Below are 22,426 nucleotides of genomic sequence, written 5' to 3' on the forward strand. Positions count from 1 at the left end.
GCTCAAGGTACTGTACCTCTGAAACTATGGCAAGGGAAAGGAAGATGCACAAGGAAAGGCTAAAGCCAAGAGGAGCACATGGTGCTAATTATCATGGAACAAAGGAAGGTGGTAAAATTTGTCTTATGTGACAATTCGGTCAGCTGTTTTCCTATTGTATGCCAACTATATTTCAAACTTCAGTGGACACTGGAAGATAAAGGCCATCCCCTTTAATAGCAGGTATACATTCTCAGAGGAGTTTGGCATTCCCGATGTCATTCATTCAGAAGAGAGGTATCGGCTAGTGCAGGGTGGTATCTTCAACTGTGAGATTTAAGGGGAAAGCATATCTTACTCCTGCCAGTGGGCTTCCCTAGCAGCTGAACTTTGCAGACCCCAAGTATATTTTGGTGGTAACAGGCATGGGCTCCAAGAAGTGAGGGAGACCTTAGGTGTACCCATGAAGATATGCTGAGCACTGTGGGCTCTGAAAGCAGACAAACCCAGCGGTCAGTAGTAAGTTATCGGTTCTATCATTTCCTTACCCACAAACCTTCAACAAGACTTGTTCAAACTTGCATTCTGGTCTCAATAGTAAAGTAGGCTGATGGAAAAGGATCTGTTTTCATCTTTGGAGCAGAAAGAAAAGCAGCCTGCTCCCAAAGTCCTGCATTGTGTTGAGATGTGAACTTCAAGGAACAAGGCCCAATCACCCCTCCAGAGGTCAGCAATGGATGATTGAATTGTTACTAAGGAATTAAGTGCATTTCCTCCCACATATACTGAGAAAATTGGGCCTTGCTGGACAAAGAGTTTATGTTGGAAGAATGAAGGGGAAAAGTTGGCTGGGATGTATAGTGAAAGGTTTTTAATTCATTAAGAAAATGCTAGTTTAAGTTCTTCTTTTCCTATAGTTATTCCTTTAATTTATTTCGCCTAATTGCCCTGGCCAGTGCTTCAAGAACTATGTTGAATATAAGTGGTGAGAGAGGGCATCCCTGTCTTGTTCCAGATTTTAGAGGGAATGCCTTCAGTTTTTCTCCATTTAGAATGATGCTAGCCTGAGGAAATGGATGGCATTAGAGCAGATTATGCTGAGTGAAGTTAGCCAATCCCCCCAAAAACAAATGCCGAATGTCTTCTCTGATATAAGGGGGGGTGACTCAAAATGGGGTAGGGAGGAAGAGCATGGGAAGATGATTACCTCTAGATAGGGAAGAGAGGTGGGAGGGAAAGGGAAGGAGAGGGGGAATAGCATGGATGGTGGAAGGAGACCCTCATCGTTATACAAAATACATGTATGAAGATGTGAGGAAAAAAAAGAATTAGATTAGATAGAGAGAAGTGATGGGAGGGGGAAGGGAGAGGAGGGGGGAATAGGAAGGATAGTAGAATGAAAAAGACATTATTATTACTGTGTGTATATATGTGACTGCATGACCAATATCATTCTGCAACTTGTACACTCAGAAAAAATGAGAAATTATATCCCATCTGATTCAAATGTATGATATGTCAAATAAAAAAAAAAATTTTTAAAAGTTTATTTCCAGGCCTTGGGAATACCTCCAATGAACAAGTTAGCCCAAGGAAACCAGCATATGTTCTGGTAATTTCCTACAATAAAATGGGGCATCCGAACTAACATTTGATGGTTTCTGTCTTCCAGGATTTTTATAGTTAAAAGAAATGAGTACATTAAAAAAGAAAAAAAGTTTAGTAATACGCAAGTTCTCATTTCCATTCAGTAAATGTATTCTATGGGCTAGGTCACCTAATATGTGAAGAAATGAAAGTAAAAAGATATTGTCTTTATCCTTATAGTATAAACTGTTGTGGGTAAGTAAATAAATAAAACAATCAAATAATCATGGTAGGCATTAAGAAAAAAACTAACTTGTTGCTTCTGCAATAACAGAGGAACCTATTTTAGGAATGGTGGTGCAAGGAAAGTCTTTCTGGTTGAGACCAGAAGGGAGATCTACCATTTGTAGAGCTTTCAGTGATGAGCAATAAATAAAAGTTTTAAGCCTGGGACCCAGATAAAGGACTAGAGTTGAACTGGAATGTTAGGCAGGATCATGCAGGGCCTAGTAGGCTTTGGTCATCAATTTAAACATACCAAGTACAGTGCTAGCATCTGGGACTTCAGCTTGACCCTACCTGGTGAAACTGCTGCCACTCAAAAGACAACTCTATGTTTAGAAGGAAAAAAGGTGGGCAGGTGCAGTGGCAAAAGTGTTAATTCCAGCGACTAAGGAAGCTATCACAAGTTTGAGACCTGCCTCAGCAACTTCCCCAGGCCCTAAGTAACCTTGTGAGACCCTGTCTCATAAAAGAGGGATAGAGATATAGCTCAGTAGTAAAGCACCCACTGGATTCAACCTCCAGTATGAGGAAGAAAAAAAAAGGGGGGGGGGGGACCATAAGTCAAGTTTGTTTTCTTCCCCACACAGCAGCCAGCACGTTTTTTTTTCTAAACATCTGATAGCAAACCTTGCTTACACCAGTCACCTGTTTTCCTTGTTGAGGATAAAGTTAACACTTTGTGTAAGTACTTAACATGCGTAACTCGTTTTATCCTCACTAAATCCCTCAGGTTAGCGCAGGTAACTTACTCAAAAGAGACCATACATGGGGCTGAAGTAGGATTCAAACCCAGTAGACTAGCTCTAGTTCATGTTCTCAGGTGGAGCCTGGCAGGGAGGATGGAGGAGGTGTCGGGTGCGGGTCGCGGGTCCTCCTGGGGCATTTGGCCCCATCTGGTGTTTCCGGTGCACTCACACTATTGATGTACAAGTGAAAGTAGTTTAATTCACAGAAGTTCCTTTTTCCAGCGGCATTCAGCATGGACCTGGGAGCCGGTGGCTCAGCCCTTGTCTGCATTAGCCTCCTACGCCACCAGAGGGCGCCGCGGGCTGGGTGCCTCTCCACTAAGCTCTCATCCCAGCAATAATGGACACAGACGACGCGACGCGCCAGTAAAACCGCTGCGGCGGCGTCTCTCCACTTCTTAGCCGGGCACGTAGCTCCGGCTAAGGCCTACTGGTGCTGGAGCAGCAGGCAAAAGTTACCTCCAAGCACGCAACATCCAGTATTCGTTGCCAAGCTTCCGCGGTGCGCACTGCGTCAAGCCTGCGGCAGGAGGAGGTGGGGCCCGAACCCTCGCCCCGCCCTGCCCACCCATCGCACGTGACCGGTACCGCGGCCTCAAGGCCGGAAGCGCTAGTGGCCTGGTGCGCGCTCTCGAGTTCCCCGGCATCTGCAGGGTTCTTCCGTCCCGGACCTTGGCCCGGTCGCGCGCTCGCGCTCGTTCCCGGGGTCCCGGCCCTGGGCTCGGCGCCGGCTGCGCGCGCACGCTGCCTGCCGGTCCCCGCCCCCAGGCACGCCGCGCTCCCTCGGCGCCTCCGCCATGTGCTCGTTAGCGTCTGGCGCTACCGGTGGGTATCCCAGCGCCGCAGCACTGGGCTCTCCCAGCTTCAGGCCTCGCCGCGTGGGGCAGGTGGGGGACCGCCCCCTCCCGCGCGCCCTCCAGGACGCGGTCCCGGGCGGCGGGGCCTAGCAGGGAGAATGGAGGAGGTGCCGGGTGCGGGTCGCGCGAGGACGGGGCGGGGCAGTGCTCGCCCAGGGAGAGCCCTCCGCCCGCCCCGCTCCTCGCCCTGCGGGGTCGCACTGGTGTCCCAGGCAGATCTGATCGTTGTGCGTGTATTAGGCGGCCGGGGCGCCGTGGAGGATGAGGAGGACCTGCCAGAACTGTCGGACAGCGGTGACGAGGCCGCCTGGGAGGATGAGGACGTTGCAGAGCTCCCCCACGACAAGCAGCAGACCCCCTGCCTGTTCTGTAACAGGTTCGTCCACCTCAGCGCCCAGCCTCAGACCTAGGGTGCCCCGTCGCTTGGGGTCTGTGTGTTCTGCAAGGAAAGACTGGTTCAGAGTTGAACCGGTCCTGTCCTTGAATTCTTGAACCAGTGCTTTGGGGTGATGGCGTGTAGAAGAGGAAGACCCACGGTGGTTTAGAGGGAGGAGCCATGAACTGGAAGCCAGGTTATCCTACTGATCCCCTCAACCGGCCTCAGTTTCTTCCCTCTGTGTAAAATGAGACGGTTTTGGATTGGATTTGTGGTTTCCAAATCTGGTGTGCACCCTTTCCACCAAAGATGCTTAAATACTGATGCTAAACTCTTCACCCCATTCCTTTAAATCAGGGAATCTAGGAATCTTATGTTTTTTTTTATAAGGACACATTTTGATACTATGTTAACTAAATACATGCTCAAGGTTGGAAGCCACACTGAACTAGGTAATCCCTAAGGACCTTTCCATTTTTACTGTCCTGTAATTCCTTGACCAACCAGAGCTTCTCAGGGGTAACATTTCACTTTGAGCCATTTAACTGGTCTTAGTTCATGTTTCTTAAGTAGTGGCTCCCCATCTGGTGAGGAAGGAATAGATGCCTTTTTCACTTAGGAAAAGAGATTGCAATGTCTATAACTTGTTCAAGGTCACAAAGGTGTGGTGTTTTTGTTGTTGTTCCCCAAAACATATTCCACTTAAAATTCTGCCTCACTCTCAAGAAACTTTGGCTTTGGTTGCTATGGTTAAGTGAACACGAAAGAGGCCCGATTTGTGTTGGTCATCATTACTTTAATAAATATTGTCTGTTGTGCCCTATATCTGGGCATAGTCCTGATTGGTGGTATGTTAGTTCTGGAGTGTAGCCTCATTGGATAGGTAGAAAGTCTGCACATACTCTAGTTATCATAAAGTCATAGAGAGAGAGAGGACATCAGTGATGCAGCATTCTGTGGTAGACTACATAAGTACTGCAGATAACCCATCTTGGTAAACATTTGTTGAAAACTAAACACTGCATATGTGCTAGGCACATGGAAGAGGAATGCAGCATCTCTGCTGTATATTCCTATCTTGGGTATCCTTTAGTTTGGCAGGTCTCATAATAAAGAGGCTTGGTCCTCCCCGTATTTGAAATGCAGGTACAATACAAGATCACTTTTGAAATATGGCACTTAGAGAATGTGCCAGCTGTAAAATTACATTTTATGCTTTATTTCTAAAAGCAGATGAGCTGTGTCAGATCAAAGCCTCTGAAACCAAGAGTTGACACTTGGAGGAGAAAAAAAATCTCAAGTAGGGAATTTTCTTGACTTTTTGAGAGAAACAAATTCTATCAATGGGAGCTCTTTTTCATAAAACTTTTGATAATTTTACTGATATTATTTGGCAAATAACTTGACATTTAAAGGGTGGATAATTGTTTTACATGTTAAATGGGATTCAGAAGTACTAATTCTCATTAGAAATGCTGGGTTCTGGTCCTACATCTACAAGTGTGTTTGTTGCTTCCTAATTGAAAATAAACTAAAAAACTGGCTGGGTAAAAAAAAAAAAGAGAGAAAAAGAAACGTGTATATTTAACATAAAATCAGTGTTCCATGAAGTCACCGCTTGATTTTTTTTTTTTCTTTATCAGGCTATTCACATCTGCTGAAGAAACATTTGCACACTGTAAGTTGGAACATCAATTTAATATTGATAGCATGGTCCATAAACATGGTGAGTATTTCTTAGAATAAAGACACATTTACTTATGAGATTTAGGTTCAGATTTTATAATTTTCCACACCCTGTTTTATTCAAATCTATATGGTGAAATATATATAACTACAACTTATAGAAATGCTTTTTTGACAGGTGACCCTTAAAGAAAAACTAATGTCATTCTTCTAGATAAAATTCACTGTGTTTAAGCTTATAATGGCTTCAGAGCTAAACAAACAAAAAACCAAAACTTGGCATGTGATTGCATTTTTTCTAACCAAAATTAGGGAAATCAGGGTAGTGGACTTCGGGAAATGAGGTAAGTCATATGAAAACATACAGGTCCAAGTACAATGTGAATTTAAAGGACTGCAAGATTGGGTTTTATGGGTTTGGTAGAAAGTATGAAATAAAAGGGAGTAAAGAAATTAAGGTGGTATGCAAAATACTTAGGTAATGTTTCTATTGTTGCATTTAAAAATAGCTTCCCTTACCGAACTAAATGTAGAATTGGTCTTTTGTTTCCTTATTTGTTAACAACTAGAAGAAACATTACTGAGGAATAGCAAATAAAAGACAGGTTTTTAGATCTCTAATAAATATATGATGTTTATAAATCATAAATTCAAGTGCACAACTACTTTTGTAAGTTATGTAAAGTTAGCCTCATTTTTTTCTTCCATTTTTTAATGTACTTTTAGACTGATTGGAATTATGCTTTAGGATATATATATATTATTGGTGTGTGTGTGTGTATATATATATATATATATATATATATATATAAAAAATACCTAACCATGTAGGTATTTTTTTATGCTATTAAAACTTCTTCATAACATCATTTCTCAATACTAACCAATTTCCTATGATGAATAACAACCAATTTATCTTCTGACAAATAATAAATAACCAATAGATTACTACTTTCCTTTGTCTTAAATGCTGCTTCATTTCTGGAAAGATATGAGAACCAGATAATAAGCCTCATTGTTTTTTTTTTTTTTGTGTTTTTTTTTTTTAATAAGAATCATTTAACTTCATGGAAAAGCTGGTAGACTTTGTATACTCTGTCTTGGCAAAATTATAATTTTTGTATAACTTTTATGAAGAAGTTAGGGATTTAGAAACTTTCAGTTCTAATAACCCCCCTCCCCTTTTCTTTAGAAAACAAATAATTTAAAATTTGTCATCTAGGGTTGTTTCTCAGATAAAATATTCAGAAGTATCAAAATTACTACTTATAATTCTTAATAAAAATCTCAAAATGTAAGTGGTGGTTTAGAGGTCGGAAATATTATACTATCTAATCATAAAAGCTTTTATAGAACAAATGATTTAAACAAAACTCATTAAAATTGAATTACCTTTTTTCCCCTTTAGGACTTGAATTTTATGGATACATTAAGCTAATAAATTTCATTAGACTTAAGGTAAGTTGGCAGCTTAATTTATCAGTTTTTTTAAAAATTTAAGAAATGCTACAGTGCTTATCACTGCAATGATTATTCAAGGGTATACAAGGAACTGTTATTAATCTAGCATTTGTCACATTGTAAGAATCATGGACTTTAGGAATTAGCACAACAAAACACCAAGTAAACGTGTACATATACTTAAAAGTGTCATTTTTAATCCAGAGATGAATCAGTACTGTGTGAAAAAGTAATTCAGTGTCACATAAAGAGAAATACTAATAGTGTTTCTATAAAACCAGAAGTAATTTCTACTGTAATTTCAGGTACTTTCCTTGCTGTTTTTTGTTTTGTTTTTTCAAACACTGTCCTTTTTTTTTGTCCTACTTAAGTGAATGTATTGTCACTTTCCCTAAAACCAAAAAATATAAAACTCTGCATTGAACTATTTAAAATAACAGTTGAATATAGGCTCCTTATATAGAGATACAATTTTGTGCAATGTAATTTTGATTTTTTGTTTTGTTTCATTTACCTGGTTTTTTGCCAGGGGGATTCATGATTACATGCATTAAATAAAACATGCAATTAATTTTACATCCAGAATCCTACAGTTGAGTATATGAATTCCATATACAACCCAGTGCCTTGGGAGAAAGAAGAATATTTGAAGCCAGTATTAGAAGATGACCTTTTGCTTCAATTTGGTAAGATGAACATATTGTATCTACTTTAATTAATATAGGACCATCTTTTGTAGAAAAATGGAAGTGAAGTGTTTTAGGAAAATGTACAGATAGTTTCCCTGTCTTTGGTGTTGCTTTCCTTGGTTTCAGTTACCCATGATCATTTGCAATCCAGAAATAGTAAAAGGATAATTCAGAAATAAACCTAAGTTTTAAATTGTGTGCTCTCCTGAGTAGCATGACTTAACGTTGTGCCATTCAGCTCTCTCTCTCCTGAAATTTATATCATACACCGTCTACACTTCCTGCCCTTTAGTCAGTTGGTAGCTATTTTGGTTATAGAATGTATTTATTGGATTATCACAGTGCTTGTGTTCACATAAACTCCTTTTGAGAGAGAGACCATTTTCTTAATGACTTTACTATAGTATTGTTTTATTAGTTAACCTCTTACTGTTTCTAATTTATAAATTAAACTTTATGATAAATGTGTATATAAAGGAAAAAACAGTATATAGGATTTGGTACTACCTTCAGTATCAGTCATCCTCTGGGGTCTTAGAATATATCCTCCATGGATAAGCAAGGGATTTTTTTTTTTTTTTTTTTAATTCTCTAAAGATCTCATCAGGTAGTTAAGAAAAGTTAAATCACTTGGAAGCTGATACAGTTACCAAGGAGGAATTTAGAAGCATGTGTTTGAACATTTTGTATGGGACTTTTTGAAACATATGGAAACTTGAGAGAATAATTTTTAGTTATTAAATAATGATTTTAAACAATCTAACTTTAGTAATATTTTCTACTTTTGTTTAATATTTAGATCACGTAATTGACTTAAGACATTTTGTTTACTGAGAATTAGTTGTTGCTCTGTGATTTAATTTATACCTTACTATACAGGAGTCTTGTGAAAATTCTCTTGGTCTCTTATACTTTATAGAGCTAATCTATAGAAATGAAATTACATATTCTTTTTGTATTTATGCTTATTTCACGTTTGTTTTGCCATTCATAAGAAATGTAGTGTTTACTTTCTTCAAATCAGCAAGACTATTCTTAACAGATAATGGTTTGACAATGTATATTGGAGCAGTTATTTGATTATACCTTTCATTTCCCTGAGAAGTACCCTTGTTGAGTTGTGTGCCATTGTGATGTGGTTCTAAGAAGTTTAATATGATTTTAGGAAATATGTGATCTTGAACAAAACACTTAAGCTTTTCTGTTTTAAAATGAGGAATCTGAAAAATGAGGAATTAGGACTAGATTTCTGAGATTCTTTCTAGTTCTAAAATTTGGTGATTTTCAGCTTTATTCTCCCCTCCTTTAATTTCATTTCTCTCAGTAATCAAAGTGATCTCTCTGATAAATGACACAAATGCCCAGTGGGTGTTCTTTATGACTTCCTAAATTCATAATCATCTGTTGGACACTCCCAGTATCAAAGTACTATGTTAAATGCCTTATCAATGCAAAAAAATGAAAATTGTGGTCCCTTCATTAGGAGCCCCAGTCTGATGATAGGTGTGTTTTCTTTTTTTTTTCCAATAATTATCTGTATTTTAATATAAGATAGACTATGATAAGGTATGTGAAAAGTAGAAAAGATTACAAATCGGAAAAGAAGTTATTCAGATTAATGATAGATATTTATTGAATGTTGTGTGTTGATTACTTTGAATATAGAGCAATAGAACTTTTAACTATCCAAAAGTATATTCGTTTAGGGTTTTTTTAGCCGTAATTCATAAGGTGGTAGTGATACCTGCCAGAGAGTAAATACTTAATAAAGGAGACTATTGTCATTAGTAAATGAAAAAGTTCCACAAGAGTTTTTGTGAAGTCATAACCAAGATCTGGAGTACTTAGTGAGGTCTATTAAAGGAAGTAGAACTTGAAGTGGGTATGGTCTTCTAACAGTCTCTGTTGTAGCCATTGGTGAGTCGGAAGAGACATTTGCCGTCATTCTTGCTGCAGGCATGACTACTGACCATTTTACCTCTATTTGTGTTATGGTTTGGATATGCATTGTTACCCCCCCATACCTGTGTTTCATGCAGAAGTGGTCAGAGGTGAAGGATTATATTATGAGAACTGCGACCTACCAGTCCATCCTGATTTGAATGGATTAAGTGGGTGGGGGCTATATAGGTGGGGCTATACTAGTTGAGGGTTGCTAGGGGAAATGATCCCTGAGGGTGGGCTTTTGGGTTTTTATTTTTTTCCCTGGCTCCTCCCACTGTCTCTCTGCTTTCCTGCTGGTGTGGCAAGAAGAACAGCTTTCTTCTGCCTTTCCCTTCCACAATGGTGTTCTGAATAGGTTTCCGTGGATGGAACCTCTAAAATCATGAGCCTAAAATAAAGATTTTTTCCTCTAAGTTGCTCTTAACATATGTTTTGGTCACAGATGAAAAGCTGACTAACACAACTTGCTTTCAATAAATAGTTATGAAGCATCCGGTAAGTATTTGGCTTTAAAATTATAAAGATGACTAAATTAGTGAAGGAGACAACTAAGAAAATCAGAAATAACTGTGGTTTAAGGAAGAAAAGTCAACTTTACAGTGAAAAAACCTGGCAAACACTGCCTTCACCAAGGAATCAATGTGATATCATATTAGTGATATGTATCCTTAATTTGATATAATGGGTATGACACTTTACCTGTGTTTCTTCCTTACAAAAACCAGTAATTCAAGTCTAACTAAGAAATCAAAAAGTCACAAATTGTTCATTCTCTATACTACCTGACCAGGATTCCTCAAAATGGTCAAGTTATCAAAAATAAGGAAAGCCTGAGAAATAAAAGTTTGTATAATAATTGGAACAGGGTCCATATAGGATTAATATCCATAAAGAATTAAAAATTCAGAGACAAAGGACCAAATATTTGATAGAATATTGGGAAAAATGATCAGGTAATTCACAAAAAAGGATATGAAAATAGTGTGAAACTTATGAGGGAATGTTCAGAATTACTCAAGAGACATGCAAATTAAAACATATCCTACCTTCCAGAAAAAAAAGTTTTGAAATAATACATTCTATTGATGAGGCTATGGATAGATAGGCACTCTTGTGTTGCTAGTAGAATGGAAATTTTATAGTACTTTGCAAAACTGGTTTTTTGTTTTATCTTTCATTTTTTTCTTTTTGGTAGTGCTAGAGAATGAATATGGAGCCTTATTGGTGCTAGGCAAGTGTTCTACCTTTTGTCATTTTTTTAAGACACTATTTTTCAAGTTGCCCAAGCTGCTCTTGAATTCCTGATCCTACTGCCTTAGCTTTCCGGTCACTGAGATTTCATGTGTGCAACATAACACCCAACTTGTACATACTTAATAACAAAATCACTCATAAGAATCTATATTGAAGATATACCTTCTCATTCTGAAAATACATAAACACAGAGTTATTCTTTGCAGCATTATAATTCCAAAATATTGGAAGTAATCTAAATGCCCATATATTGGAGAGTGGTTGAATATACTGTGGTATACCCACACTGTGGAGTACTGTATACCTCTTAAAAAGAACTGATATTTTGTGAGTTGATATATAATGATACCCAAAATATAATGATAAACAAAGTCAAAGCTCAAAAGAAAATAATATGCCATTCTTTTTATGTTTACTGACTCTTCTTCTCAAAGTTCTAAGTTTAACCTTTAATAAATGATTACCCAAATGATTAATGTTAAAAAATTATTGTGGCTAATTTTTACTGAAGCAGAAAGCAAAACAGAAACTTGCCAAAGAGTTCAAATAATTTCAAAAGCAAAATACAAAGTGAGGATTGTAGTAAGAAGTAGAAAATATGTACACCAAATTTTTGTAGTTTGGAAATATTTTGTTGAACTCTTTAATTTTTAGTGAAATAGCAAAGGAATCTTTCATTTTTAAATGTAATGACTCAATATTCTATGAGAGTGGCTAGAGATTTGTGACATAGTGCACTGCATTTGTAACAGTAGTTCATCTTTTAGTTATATTATTGTGAGTTTGTTAAGCATAACTGTTTTGTCTTAATGCTTTTATTATTTTTATTTATTAGTACCAGGGATTGAACCTGCAGGGCTTAACCACTGCATGATATCCCCAACCCTTTTGATTTTTTTTTTATTTGAGGCAGGATCTCATGAAATTGCTTAGGGACTGGCTAAGTTGCTGAGACTGGCCTTTAACTTGCAATCCTCCTGCCTTAACCTCCCAAGTCACTGGGATTATAGGCATGTACCACCATGCTTAGCTTCTTTTGTCCCAGTTCTGAAGAGGTGTCTTCATAAGCTCTCAGAACCAGAAAGAAATAGAGTTAAAAAAAAAAAAAAAGTCATTTGCTGCAGTCTGGCTGGGCACAAATTAAAAAAAAAAAAAAAAAAAAAACCTACAAAGCCTTGTAGGTTCAAACACTCACCTATACTCTACACACACTTCCTGGGAACACACTCCCTCCACCGGGCTCCGCTAGCCAATTCTCCCAGAACACACCCCCCCCCCCAACTCAATGGAACTCCAAAGTAGTGGGCTCCCCAGGCAGCAGGATCCGCCCTAATCCTGGAGCAGGGTCACCTTTCAACCATTCCCTCTAGCAAAATGCCAGGCGTCATTCCGACTAAACTGAGGCTCTCAACAGTCATTTCTTCCAGTGCTGTACCTAGGAGAAAATGTAATATTTGCATTGCTTATTATTGGTTTTTTGTTATTGTTTATTATTGCTAATTAGACCTCCAAGTGGACATTAGGATTTCGTAAAATTCACAAGCTCCTTGTTTAACTTTTTTTTTTTTTTTGGTGGAAGCTGGGTGTGTACTGGGGATTGAACTCAGGGGCACTTAACCACTGAACCATTTCCCCAGCCCTTTTTTGTATTTCATTTAGTGACAGGGTCTCACTGAGTTGCTTGATGACTCCCTAAATTCTGAGGTTGGCTTTGAACTTGAGATCTTCCTGCCTCCTGCCTCAGCCTCCCAAGCTGTTAGGATTTCAGGATGTGCTACCTTGCCTACCTAGCTCCTTATTTAACTTTTGATTGTGGAATTATTTCTTCAATAGAAGTTACTGTTTTATATATGATAAAATTAAAATTAAGAGTTTGATATTAAGAATTCCAGTATTTAATAATATCAGTAATAAAATGTTAGCTTTTAGATTCTACTCTTAACCTTGCCAGGATGAAAAAATTATTGAATATATAGAATTCTTTGTCTACTAATTCTCCTTAAAGAATATCTTTTTTTTCTCCACATGTATTAAAGTATAATTGATAAATGAAAATTTTATACATTACTGAAAGTTTGTACCTTTTAACTAACATCTACCCACCCATCTCTCCACCCCTCAGTTCCTGATAGTCACAATTATACTCACTACTTCTGTGAGGTTTTTTTAGATTCCACATGTGAGATCATGTGGTATTTGTCTTTCTGTGTCTGGATTATTTCACTTTAATAATGTCCTACAGGTTCATCTATGTTGTCACAAATGCCAGGATTTCTCTTAAGGGAATACCTAAATGCTGTTCTACAGATAAGGACACAGACTGTGAGGTGGCATTTGTAATGATAATATCATGGGCTAGGAAGATGGGTGTGGGGTTGAATGTTAGCTCTTCCATTAAACATCTGTATGACTGTGTCACCTTTTCATTGCTGTGACCAAAAAACCTGACAAAAACAACTTGGAGAAGGAAAAGTTTTGGACTCATGTTTCAGAGGTTACATCCATGGTTGGCCAGCTCCATTGCTCTGGCCCTGAGTGGAAGAACATCATGGCTGAAAGGAATGCTCCACTCATGGCAGCCAAGGATCAGAGAGAGCCAGGAACCATGGACTAGATATATAATTCCTAAGGACACACCCCCAAGGACCTAGTTCCTCCAGCTATGCCCTACTTGCCTTATGTTACCACACAGAAATTCATTCAAATTGTTAATCCCTCATATGGAAGAATCTGCTGTCTAATCATTTGATCTCTGAACTTTCCGGCATTGCCACATGAACTTTTTTGAGGGACATCTCAGACCCAAGCCATAACAACAACTTTGTGCGAGTCAGAGTTATTATTTGACTTTATAAATGGCTAATCATTTAGTTTTTCTGAAATTTATTTTTTCTGTGTCTAAAATATAGAGATAAATATTTACATCTTTGGTTTGTTTTGAAGATGAAATGAGATGTACATGTGCACTAACTGGTAATCAATACCTATTAAGGTTTTTTTTTTCCCTACTTTTTTTTCTTCCTATATTTGGTTTAATATAATTGATACCTTTATGTTTTCAATTTAGCTAATTAATGGAAAACAGACTAACAGCATATTCTTTTTAATTCAAATTGAAACAGTTTGGATGTTAAGTATTTAATTAATTAAAGTACTTTTATTATTTTTTTCTCAATTGGCAATGTAATAGACACTTAGAATACATATATATATTTCTAACATATTTATACTCATTTCATTGCTATGAGATGGCCTGATGAAAATGTCCCTTTATTTTTTTTAGATGTGGAAGACCTTTATGAACCAGCATCAGTTCCATTCTCATACCCCAATGGACTCAGTGAAAGTACATCTGTCGTTGAGAAATTGAAACATATGGAAGCCAGGGCGCTGTCTGCTGAAGCTGCGTTAGCTAGAGCACGTGAGGATCTGCAGAGAATGAAGTAATTTATCAGACTTACAGAAAATTTATTGTTGTTAGATCCTTCAGATCACATAGCTAATGGCAAGGTAGAATATAGAACACTTCATATACGAGAAAACACAATGAAGAAATTAATTTTGGTAGCATTAATGATATGCAGCACTTTTGTATAGTTTGGATAAAGTCAATTAATGTAAAATTTTATGGATTTATCTATTATATAGTTCATAATTATTTTTATATTAAAGGTGATTGTTTTGACAGAGTTACCCTTCAAATGCTTTTAATGTCTTCCTTTCAATTTTCCTATTTCCTATTGATTTCTTCATTTTACTTTTCCTATCATAGGTTTTTAAAAGTGGAAGCATTAATATAGTTTAGGTTTAGGGGAAATTACAGTGTTGAAATTTTTGTTTTTAAGGAATAAAGTATAATGTAGGGCAGGGGTTGCGTCTCAGTGATAGAGTGCTAACACGTGTGAGGTTCTGGGTTTGATTCTCGGCACCACATACAAATAAATAAAATAAAGGTCTATTGATAATTAAAATGTATATATATGTATGTGTATATATATATATATATATATTTAAAAAATATATAATGTAGTATTTAATACAAAATCAGGTAAGTGGAGGTTGTTTTCTAGTGAGTAAGTTAATATTCTAGTAGTGTTGCGCTTCTCAGAGTTTAAGTGCATATCAGTCACTTGGGATTCTTGTTAATGTAGATTCTAATTTAGGAGGTCTAGAATAGGGCCTGAGATTCTCACTTTTTTTTTTTTTTTTTTTTTTTAAGATAGGCTGTCACTAAGTTGCTGGGGCTGGCCTTGAATTTGGTATCCTCTTGCCTTAACCTCCTCCAAGTCGCTGGGATTACAGGTGTATGCTATTGTGGCTGGCCTGATATTCTGTATTTTTAACATGTACCTCAGAGCTTTACCTGGTGGATTTATGAGTCAGCTGCCATTGCCTAAGTACCCATTTGATGGTTTGCCAGAAATGTCCTGCATGACAGAGGAGAGTCAGTTTTAGTTCTTCCTTGTTTCTGATTTTTATGCTTGGGAACCTTGTAACCAACACTGTCTCTACTTGCCTCTCCTTTGTATTTCTCTCCTTTGAATATTGTACGGATTATTAGTTTGTCATAATCAGTAAAGTAGCTGAATTTTAGGGCTGGAGTAGGTAGTGTTAGATATACTACATGTAAATAGTTATCTGTTTGGGTCTACCTGCCTGTTTAACACATGGTTTTAAAAATTATTGTGAGTTAAAATATACTAGATGATTCAGCTGCTAAAAAAGGTTATTTTAGAACAACAGAAATGATAAATTTGAATAAAGAAAATGTGCTTGTTTGCTTAGTGAAAGAAAGAACCATCATCTGCAGTTGGCATTGCTTTTGTGGTTTGCACAAGGAATGCTCACCGGCTCACCGCTGGGTTTGAGTATGCCACAGCTTAAGATCCAGCAGGGGGAGCTTTGGGTTGCTTAAGAGACATGGTGATTTAGGAGGCTCATCACCCTCTCCACCCCTCCCCCTTCCTCTTCCTCAACCTCTAGCCTTTCCTTTTTTCATGGTCCAATAAACCTGTCTCAAGGGTGTATTTCAAATTGATTACAGACAATTTGCTCAGGATTTTGTGATGAACGCAGATGTCAGAACCTGCTCGTCATCTACTGCCATTGCAGACCTCGAGGAGGATGAGGACGGTGTTTATTTCAGCTCATACGGGCATTATGGGATACATGAAGAAATGCTAAAGGTTAGAAAAGAGCACAAATCTGCCACATCCATACTAAAGGAAAAAATAGAACAGGGTTTTCCTTAATACACAAGAACACTTTTTTCCCCCCTGTAAGAACAGCTTTTTAAATCTCTTTGGTGTTTAATAGCTCATCTTGTGATAGAAGGATTATAGAGCCTCAAGATCATTGTAAATTATATTTAGGACATTGGCAAAAACTGCTTAATGATTTTGGTCTTTGCAAGAGTAACTATTTATATTAAATAGAAGCAATTATGCTATTATTTTTTAATCTGAAGAAAATGATTAATTTTAGTGTGTTAAATACTAATGCTAAATTGGGGCAAATTTTTGATATAAAGTTTAATAATAATTCTCATAATTGTTATGATATGACTTTTACACTTGATATCATTGATACATAGGAATATTTCCTAAATTGGTCAAATCAGATATTTAAATCTGGTTGATTTTAATTTTCAAAATGATAATGTTTAATTATAGAAGTCAAGTTCTAGCTGTACCTGGCAAGTATATGTTTTATCAAGTATTATTTGAAGTAGCAATATTTTTAGTTTGGTTAAACTGAAAATACTGGCTGGCATGGTTTTATATACCTGTAGTCCCAGCACCTGGGAGACTGAAGCAGAATTCTAGGGCTAGCCCGGGCAATATAATGAGATCCTATCTCAAAAACAAAACAAAACTTGAAAATATCTAACTAGCATAAAATTATTGTTTGATTGTGAAAGCTATGTAAATTTTCTGATAATTATCTCTGGGGATTTTAGATGTCACCCTTACCTTCAAAAAAAAAAGAAAAGAAACAAAACCAGTCAACAAAAGTCCCTTCCTAAATTCTTTCTCCAAAGATTATTTTATTAATGGAAGTCCTAAAACTAGGTTTCCCTGAAACATGCATTTTTAGATAGCCAGGGATATTTTATAACATTTATTTGTGTTGTTGAGTCAGTTTTGCAGAATGAAAGTGGAAGTTATAATTATTATAATTATAATTATGTAGGGGCTTTTAAAGCAATGTCATGTCATTACTAATTACATGTCATGGTTGTGCTTTTTGTTGTCAATTGGGTAATAGCATAAAATTATAAATAATAGCTATCTTGTAAGTAATAAATTATTTTAAGTCCAGTAAATTTGCTTTAAAAAGTTGACTTAACTCCATTTTCTTTGTTCAGTTAATTTTATTATTTGTTAATTTTATGATTTTATTGTTCAAGTTAATTCTATTATTCATTATTTTTCTTTTTTGGTGCTAGGGATTGAACCCAGGGGTGCTTTTTGCTAAGTTGGCCAGGGTGGCCTCAAACTTGAGGTCCTCCTGCCTCAGCCTTTGAATAACTGAGACTGCAGTCATGTGATAGAACATTTTCTTTAAAGAAATTAATCTAGGCCCGTGTTTGTCATTTTAAATCACCCCATTAATTTAAATGATATAAACCTTTAATATCTTTGGTATGGTACTTGTGTTGGCTTTTTCAGACAAGTAAAGGTAAAGTGTTGTCAGTTTAATTATCAAGGAAATCCAGTTCAAGCATTGACATATCTCTGTCCTGAACATTTGTATCTTTATGTCAATAACTAGAGAATCTTCACACCTGATCATGTATCTTTAAGTCCTTTTGGACTTAAATCTACATGTAGATTTAAGAAGTTTCAAAAAAAGAAAAGAAAAAATAATTCCAAGTTGAAGATTCCAGTGGCATCTGTACCCTTTTAGAGAATCACTTAAGAATTCTTATTAACATTCTCTGTGCCTTAGTCTCCCTTGGCTGTTGTGCAATGTAATTATCGTAAGGATTATTCTGTTTCTTACCAGAACAATTACCTACCACTAGAATATTACCTAATTTTTATTAAGTAATTAAAAATTGAGAATCCCTATTTATTTATTGGCATTACAATTCTTATTACACATATAAAACACAATTTTTCATATCTCTGTATTTAAAGTATGTTCATGCCAATTTATGCCATTATACATGTACTTTGTTGTTTTTTTTTTTTCAGAAACCCTATTTATATAGGACTTATTTTTATGCTTAAATTGGCTTTGCTTTGATAGAATATGATTTGGATTTTCTGTTGGCATGTGTTTTGATTATAACATTTATTAGTAGTTTGTGATCTTATTTTTTTTTCTTTCTACAATTTTTATTGGCACATTACAGTTGTACATAATGAAAAGATTTGAATATATACACAATATAACAATATAATTTGGCCAGTATCACTCTCTATCACTTACCCCCCTCTCTAGCTATCACCCTTAGTGCCTTTCCTCTGCTCATCTCTCCTTGATTTTCATGAGATCCCCACCCACTATTTCTTCCCCTTTTATTTTTTGTTTTGCAACAGGGTCTTGCTGAGTTTTAGCTCAGGGTCTTGCTAAATTGCTGAGGCTGGCTTTGAATTTACAATCCTCCTGCTTTAGCCTCCAGAGCTGCTGGGATTACCAGTGTGTGCCACTGTGTCCTGCCCAACCCCTTATTTCTTAATTTAAGATGAAGATACCTTTTTTGAATTCCAGAGATATAGTTGAAAATCGATTGCCATTTTCTGTTACTTTTAGCCTCATTCTTAATTTTGTTTATATGTATTGATGTGTTTGTTTTTTGTTAGAATAAATTTTTAGAAGGATTGTGAAGGTTAGTTTTTATTTGCTTGCATTTTAACATTTACTACATTTTTTTTTTTCAAAAATTCAGTTTAAATTGAAGCTCTGTTAGATGCAGGGTACTGTGTTTGGCATACTTTGGATTTCATTGCATTGGGGTAAGCATATGAACAAAATCATATGAATATATAGAGAGAGCTGGAATGAAAGATTATAGTTCACTCGAGCAGCTGTGCGTGGAGTTGGGACATCAGTGGGATTCTATTGATTAAATTGGTGTGAGGCAGGGTGATTGGTGAGAGCTTTCTGAGTGACTGCAATCATCACCGATGTGCACCCTTTGTAGGTTTTCTTGTTTCAGCAAGGATCACCGGTTATAGGATGAGAAGAGTATAAAAAAGATGAAAATGTTTAAAATGGTATGGTTTAAAAAAGGACCATTTGGAATAAACTTAGATAATTGGTTAATTTATTTAAACATTTAATATGTTTATTAGTATCTCTTAGTAATTCTTAAACTTAAAATCTAAAAGCCTCAATATTGACATGAAAATGTTTTTTGAGGGGTATGGTTTGTATAACATTTTGATAATATTGAAATTTATTGTAACTGTAGTTGTTATTTGGTGTCCTTGGGGGATTGATACCAAAACCCACAGAGGATAACAATCTGCAGATGCTCCTATCTCTTATATAAAATGATGTGGTGTTTGCATACAGTCTACCCACATCCTGCTCTATACCTTTAAGTCATCTTTGTTTTATTTATAATGCCTGGTACATTGTAAATGCTATGTAAAGAGTTATGCAATATTTTTAAGGGAATCATGACAAGAAAAGTCTTGCACATGTTCAGCACAGATGCAATTCTTTTCTTTCTTTCTCTCTCTCTTTTTTAATGGTATTAGTATTTAACCCAGGGGAACTTTACCACTGAGCTTAATTTCCCAGCCATTTTCTTTTCTATTCTTTTTTTTTTTTTTTTTTAATATATAATTTTGTAACAGGGTCCTGCTCAGTTGCTGAGGATGGCCTTGAACTCTTGATCCTCGTGCCTGACCCTCCTTAGTAACTTGGGTTACAGATGCATGCCACTGTGCCCAGAGTTATTATTTGTTTTAAATATTTTCTGTCTTCAGTTAGTTAAAACCTCAAATGTGAAACCCATAGATACAGAGGGTCAACTACTTTTTTTTTTAACCTAGTGTGAAACCCTCAACTAGAATTCTCATTTTGTAATATTTAATTTTATCAAATTTTGTCATATTTTAGTTACTTGGCAGCAAAACTCTTAAGTGCCTTATGTGCAGGCTCTGTGTGTCTCAACTTAGGAAATGAGCTCTGTTCATGAGCCATTGTAAATGTTAGAATGTTGAATGCCTACCTTGGTCACAGTTCACATGGACTTGAGAGTAAAGGATCTAATAATGTGAGCTGCAGGGTTCAAATGATTTACTTTCAGGTTTCAGGCTTTTAAGCATCATTTCCTACTACAGAAATTTCTAGAAATAAAATGGGATTATAAATCAGATAGGCACTGATAATAATTTTCTTAGAAAAACATGTTCAACTTAGCTTCATTTTTCATGTGCATCTGCAACTTTTACATTTATCTGTTTTGTTTCTTCTTTCCTTATTTTAATAGAGCTGTAGAGCCGGGAGTTGGGCTTCACATTCCAGGCCCTACTTAAATGATCAAAATAATCTTTTGGTTTTAATTATCACTTGAAGTTCTATAGTGATAATGCATGTAGAGAGAAAAATATATACATTTTTAAAAGAATGTGGATAGATCTTATTTGATTTCAGTGTTTTTTAAACAAATGCTTTCTTTGTGTTATTGCTATTCCTATTCTTTATTGTTTTCTTTTTAGGAAAAAAAAAAGCTTGATTTTCTAGGTTGACTGTAGCTGTAGAAACTAGCAATGTGTCATAAAATGGCAAAAATCTTCCAAAGATTTTTTTTATTTATTCACAATGCCCTATAAACATGATGTTTTCCTCTCTCCTGCAGGACAGAGTACGAACAGAAAGCTACAGAGATTTTATATATCAAAATCCACATATCTTCAAAGATAAGGTGAGTAGCTTGGCTAATAGAATTGTACATTTCATGTTGTTCTTGAGGAGTAAAAATCCCCTTTTTAGTCATCATTGTGATAGTGGTTGATTTAACATACCCGGGCTTTATTTCATGGAAGACTTTTACGATGCTACTCTATGGTGCAAGATTCTGATAACGAAAATGCTGATTGGTGCTGTCAGTCAATATAGTGTTTTTTAAAATTGAAAGTCATTAATTATTGTGACAGAGCCTTTGTAAACTTTGTTTATCCAGATAATTTATAGTAATTCCTGTGAATTTCAAATTTATCAGATAAGCCCCATATCAAGTCACAATCAGATAAGCCCATATCATTAATCTAGTTCATGGTAAGTAGTTAAAAGTAATAATCTTAAGAATGTATTCGTAAGCAGAGTTAAATATTGTAAGGTAGAATTCATTTAAATGCTTTCTTTTAATAACCTTATTAATTTACCCTTGTATAAGAAACTTTATATTTTATAGTTTTAATACTTATTTATTTCAAAGGTGATAGCATATATGTACATGTTTGACTTTTGTATCATTTGCTCTTCCTTCTGTATGAATCTTTAACTTTTTCGTCTCTTCCTCCTTTCCTCCTTCCCTTTTTCTGTCTCTCTCTACATTGATGTGATTATTTGAAAGTTCAGGTTTTCTCTTTTTTTTCCTCTTCATTATAAATAATTTAGTCAAAAATTATGATCTCTGCCATTTATATACCTTTGCTTGGGACTGTTTCCATATGCTTCTCATTTCAAGAATATGTATATTGGGAACATATCAGGATTTTATAAAGCCTTTTTCATTTCCATTTTAAAAGATCCTTCTCTAAAATTACTTCATAGGTTTTACATAATATTAGCAACAGTGAATAAACCTTTTTTTTTTTGAGAACCACTTTTCTTACTTTTTATGCTATTTGGGATATAATCTGGACTGCCTTTTACTTTTTGTATGTCTTTCCTAAAAAGCAGTTTCACTTGTGACTTAGCTTAGAGAGGAATGTCCTAAATTTATATTGTGCTCTGATATCTTTTGTGCAAAGAATTACCCATTGTGAAAGATTTATAATGGTGTGTGTTTTGCTGATTCCCTTCATAAACAGGTAAATTGTTTTTATTTTTAAAATTGTAGTTACTATCAGTTCTTTGTACATAGCTCTTTTGTTTGTCTTATTTATTTTAGTGGAGACTAATCATTTTTTCAATTTTTATGTTTGTACTCAAGCTAGAAACAATTTAGTATGTATTTTTTTTAAAAAAAAACACTTTGTTTATAGTGATGCAAATTATGTTAGTAGTAAATATTTTTTATTTCTGTTTGAATTATACCCAGATTTTTATTTTATTCTTAATAAATTGTGTAGAAATGAAGTATATATTGATCTGGGAATTGCTAATGTTGGCTAATCAGGAACCAGATATATGATATCTGGCAAGTGATATCCTTTTGAGCCTTATCTGTAAAAATTTTCAAATCCATTTTGATTGGCTTTGAGCCCTCTTCTCTCAATATTTCATGATATGAGTACTGAGGAATTTAAGAAAGTAAGTTGGAGCTTTTTTCTTGTGTGCTCCTGAGTAGACTTCTGTCTTGTAATAGGTAAGATAATACAGAAAGGGCTCAAGTATTAGTAATCATAAGGTTTAATTATTTGAAAATTAAGTATT

The 22,426-nt window shown here is 35.8% G+C and overlaps 1 protein-coding gene across 2 annotated transcripts in view; it reads left to right on the forward strand.

The window, feature by feature from the left end:
- The first annotated feature begins 3,171 nt into the window (after positions 1-3,171).
- PRMT3 (protein arginine methyltransferase 3) overlaps positions 3,172-22,426 on the forward strand; it is a 139,779-nt gene continuing 120,524 nt past the window's right edge. Inside the window, exons 1-8 of one of the 2 annotated variants that reach the window (XM_081278815.1) lie at positions 3,172-3,422; positions 3,695-3,830; positions 5,474-5,556; positions 6,925-6,974; positions 7,561-7,663; positions 14,148-14,307; positions 15,909-16,050; positions 20,685-20,750. In XM_081278815.1, coding sequence (XP_081134941.1) covers positions 3,395-3,422; positions 3,695-3,830; positions 5,474-5,556; positions 6,925-6,974; positions 7,561-7,663; positions 14,148-14,307; positions 15,909-16,050; positions 20,685-20,750 — 768 coding nt within the window. In that variant the 5' untranslated portion in view covers positions 3,172-3,394. The remainder of the gene's footprint in view (positions 3,423-3,694; positions 3,831-5,473; positions 5,557-6,924; positions 6,975-7,560; positions 7,664-14,147; positions 14,308-15,908; positions 16,051-20,684; positions 20,751-22,426) is intronic. The other variant, XM_081278816.1, reaches the window with a different exon arrangement.

Source organism: Spermophilus citellus, assembly GCF_964194105.1.
Source record: "Spermophilus citellus genome assembly, chromosome: 2".
Classification (NCBI taxonomy): domain Eukaryota; kingdom Metazoa; phylum Chordata; class Mammalia; order Rodentia; family Sciuridae; genus Spermophilus; species Spermophilus citellus.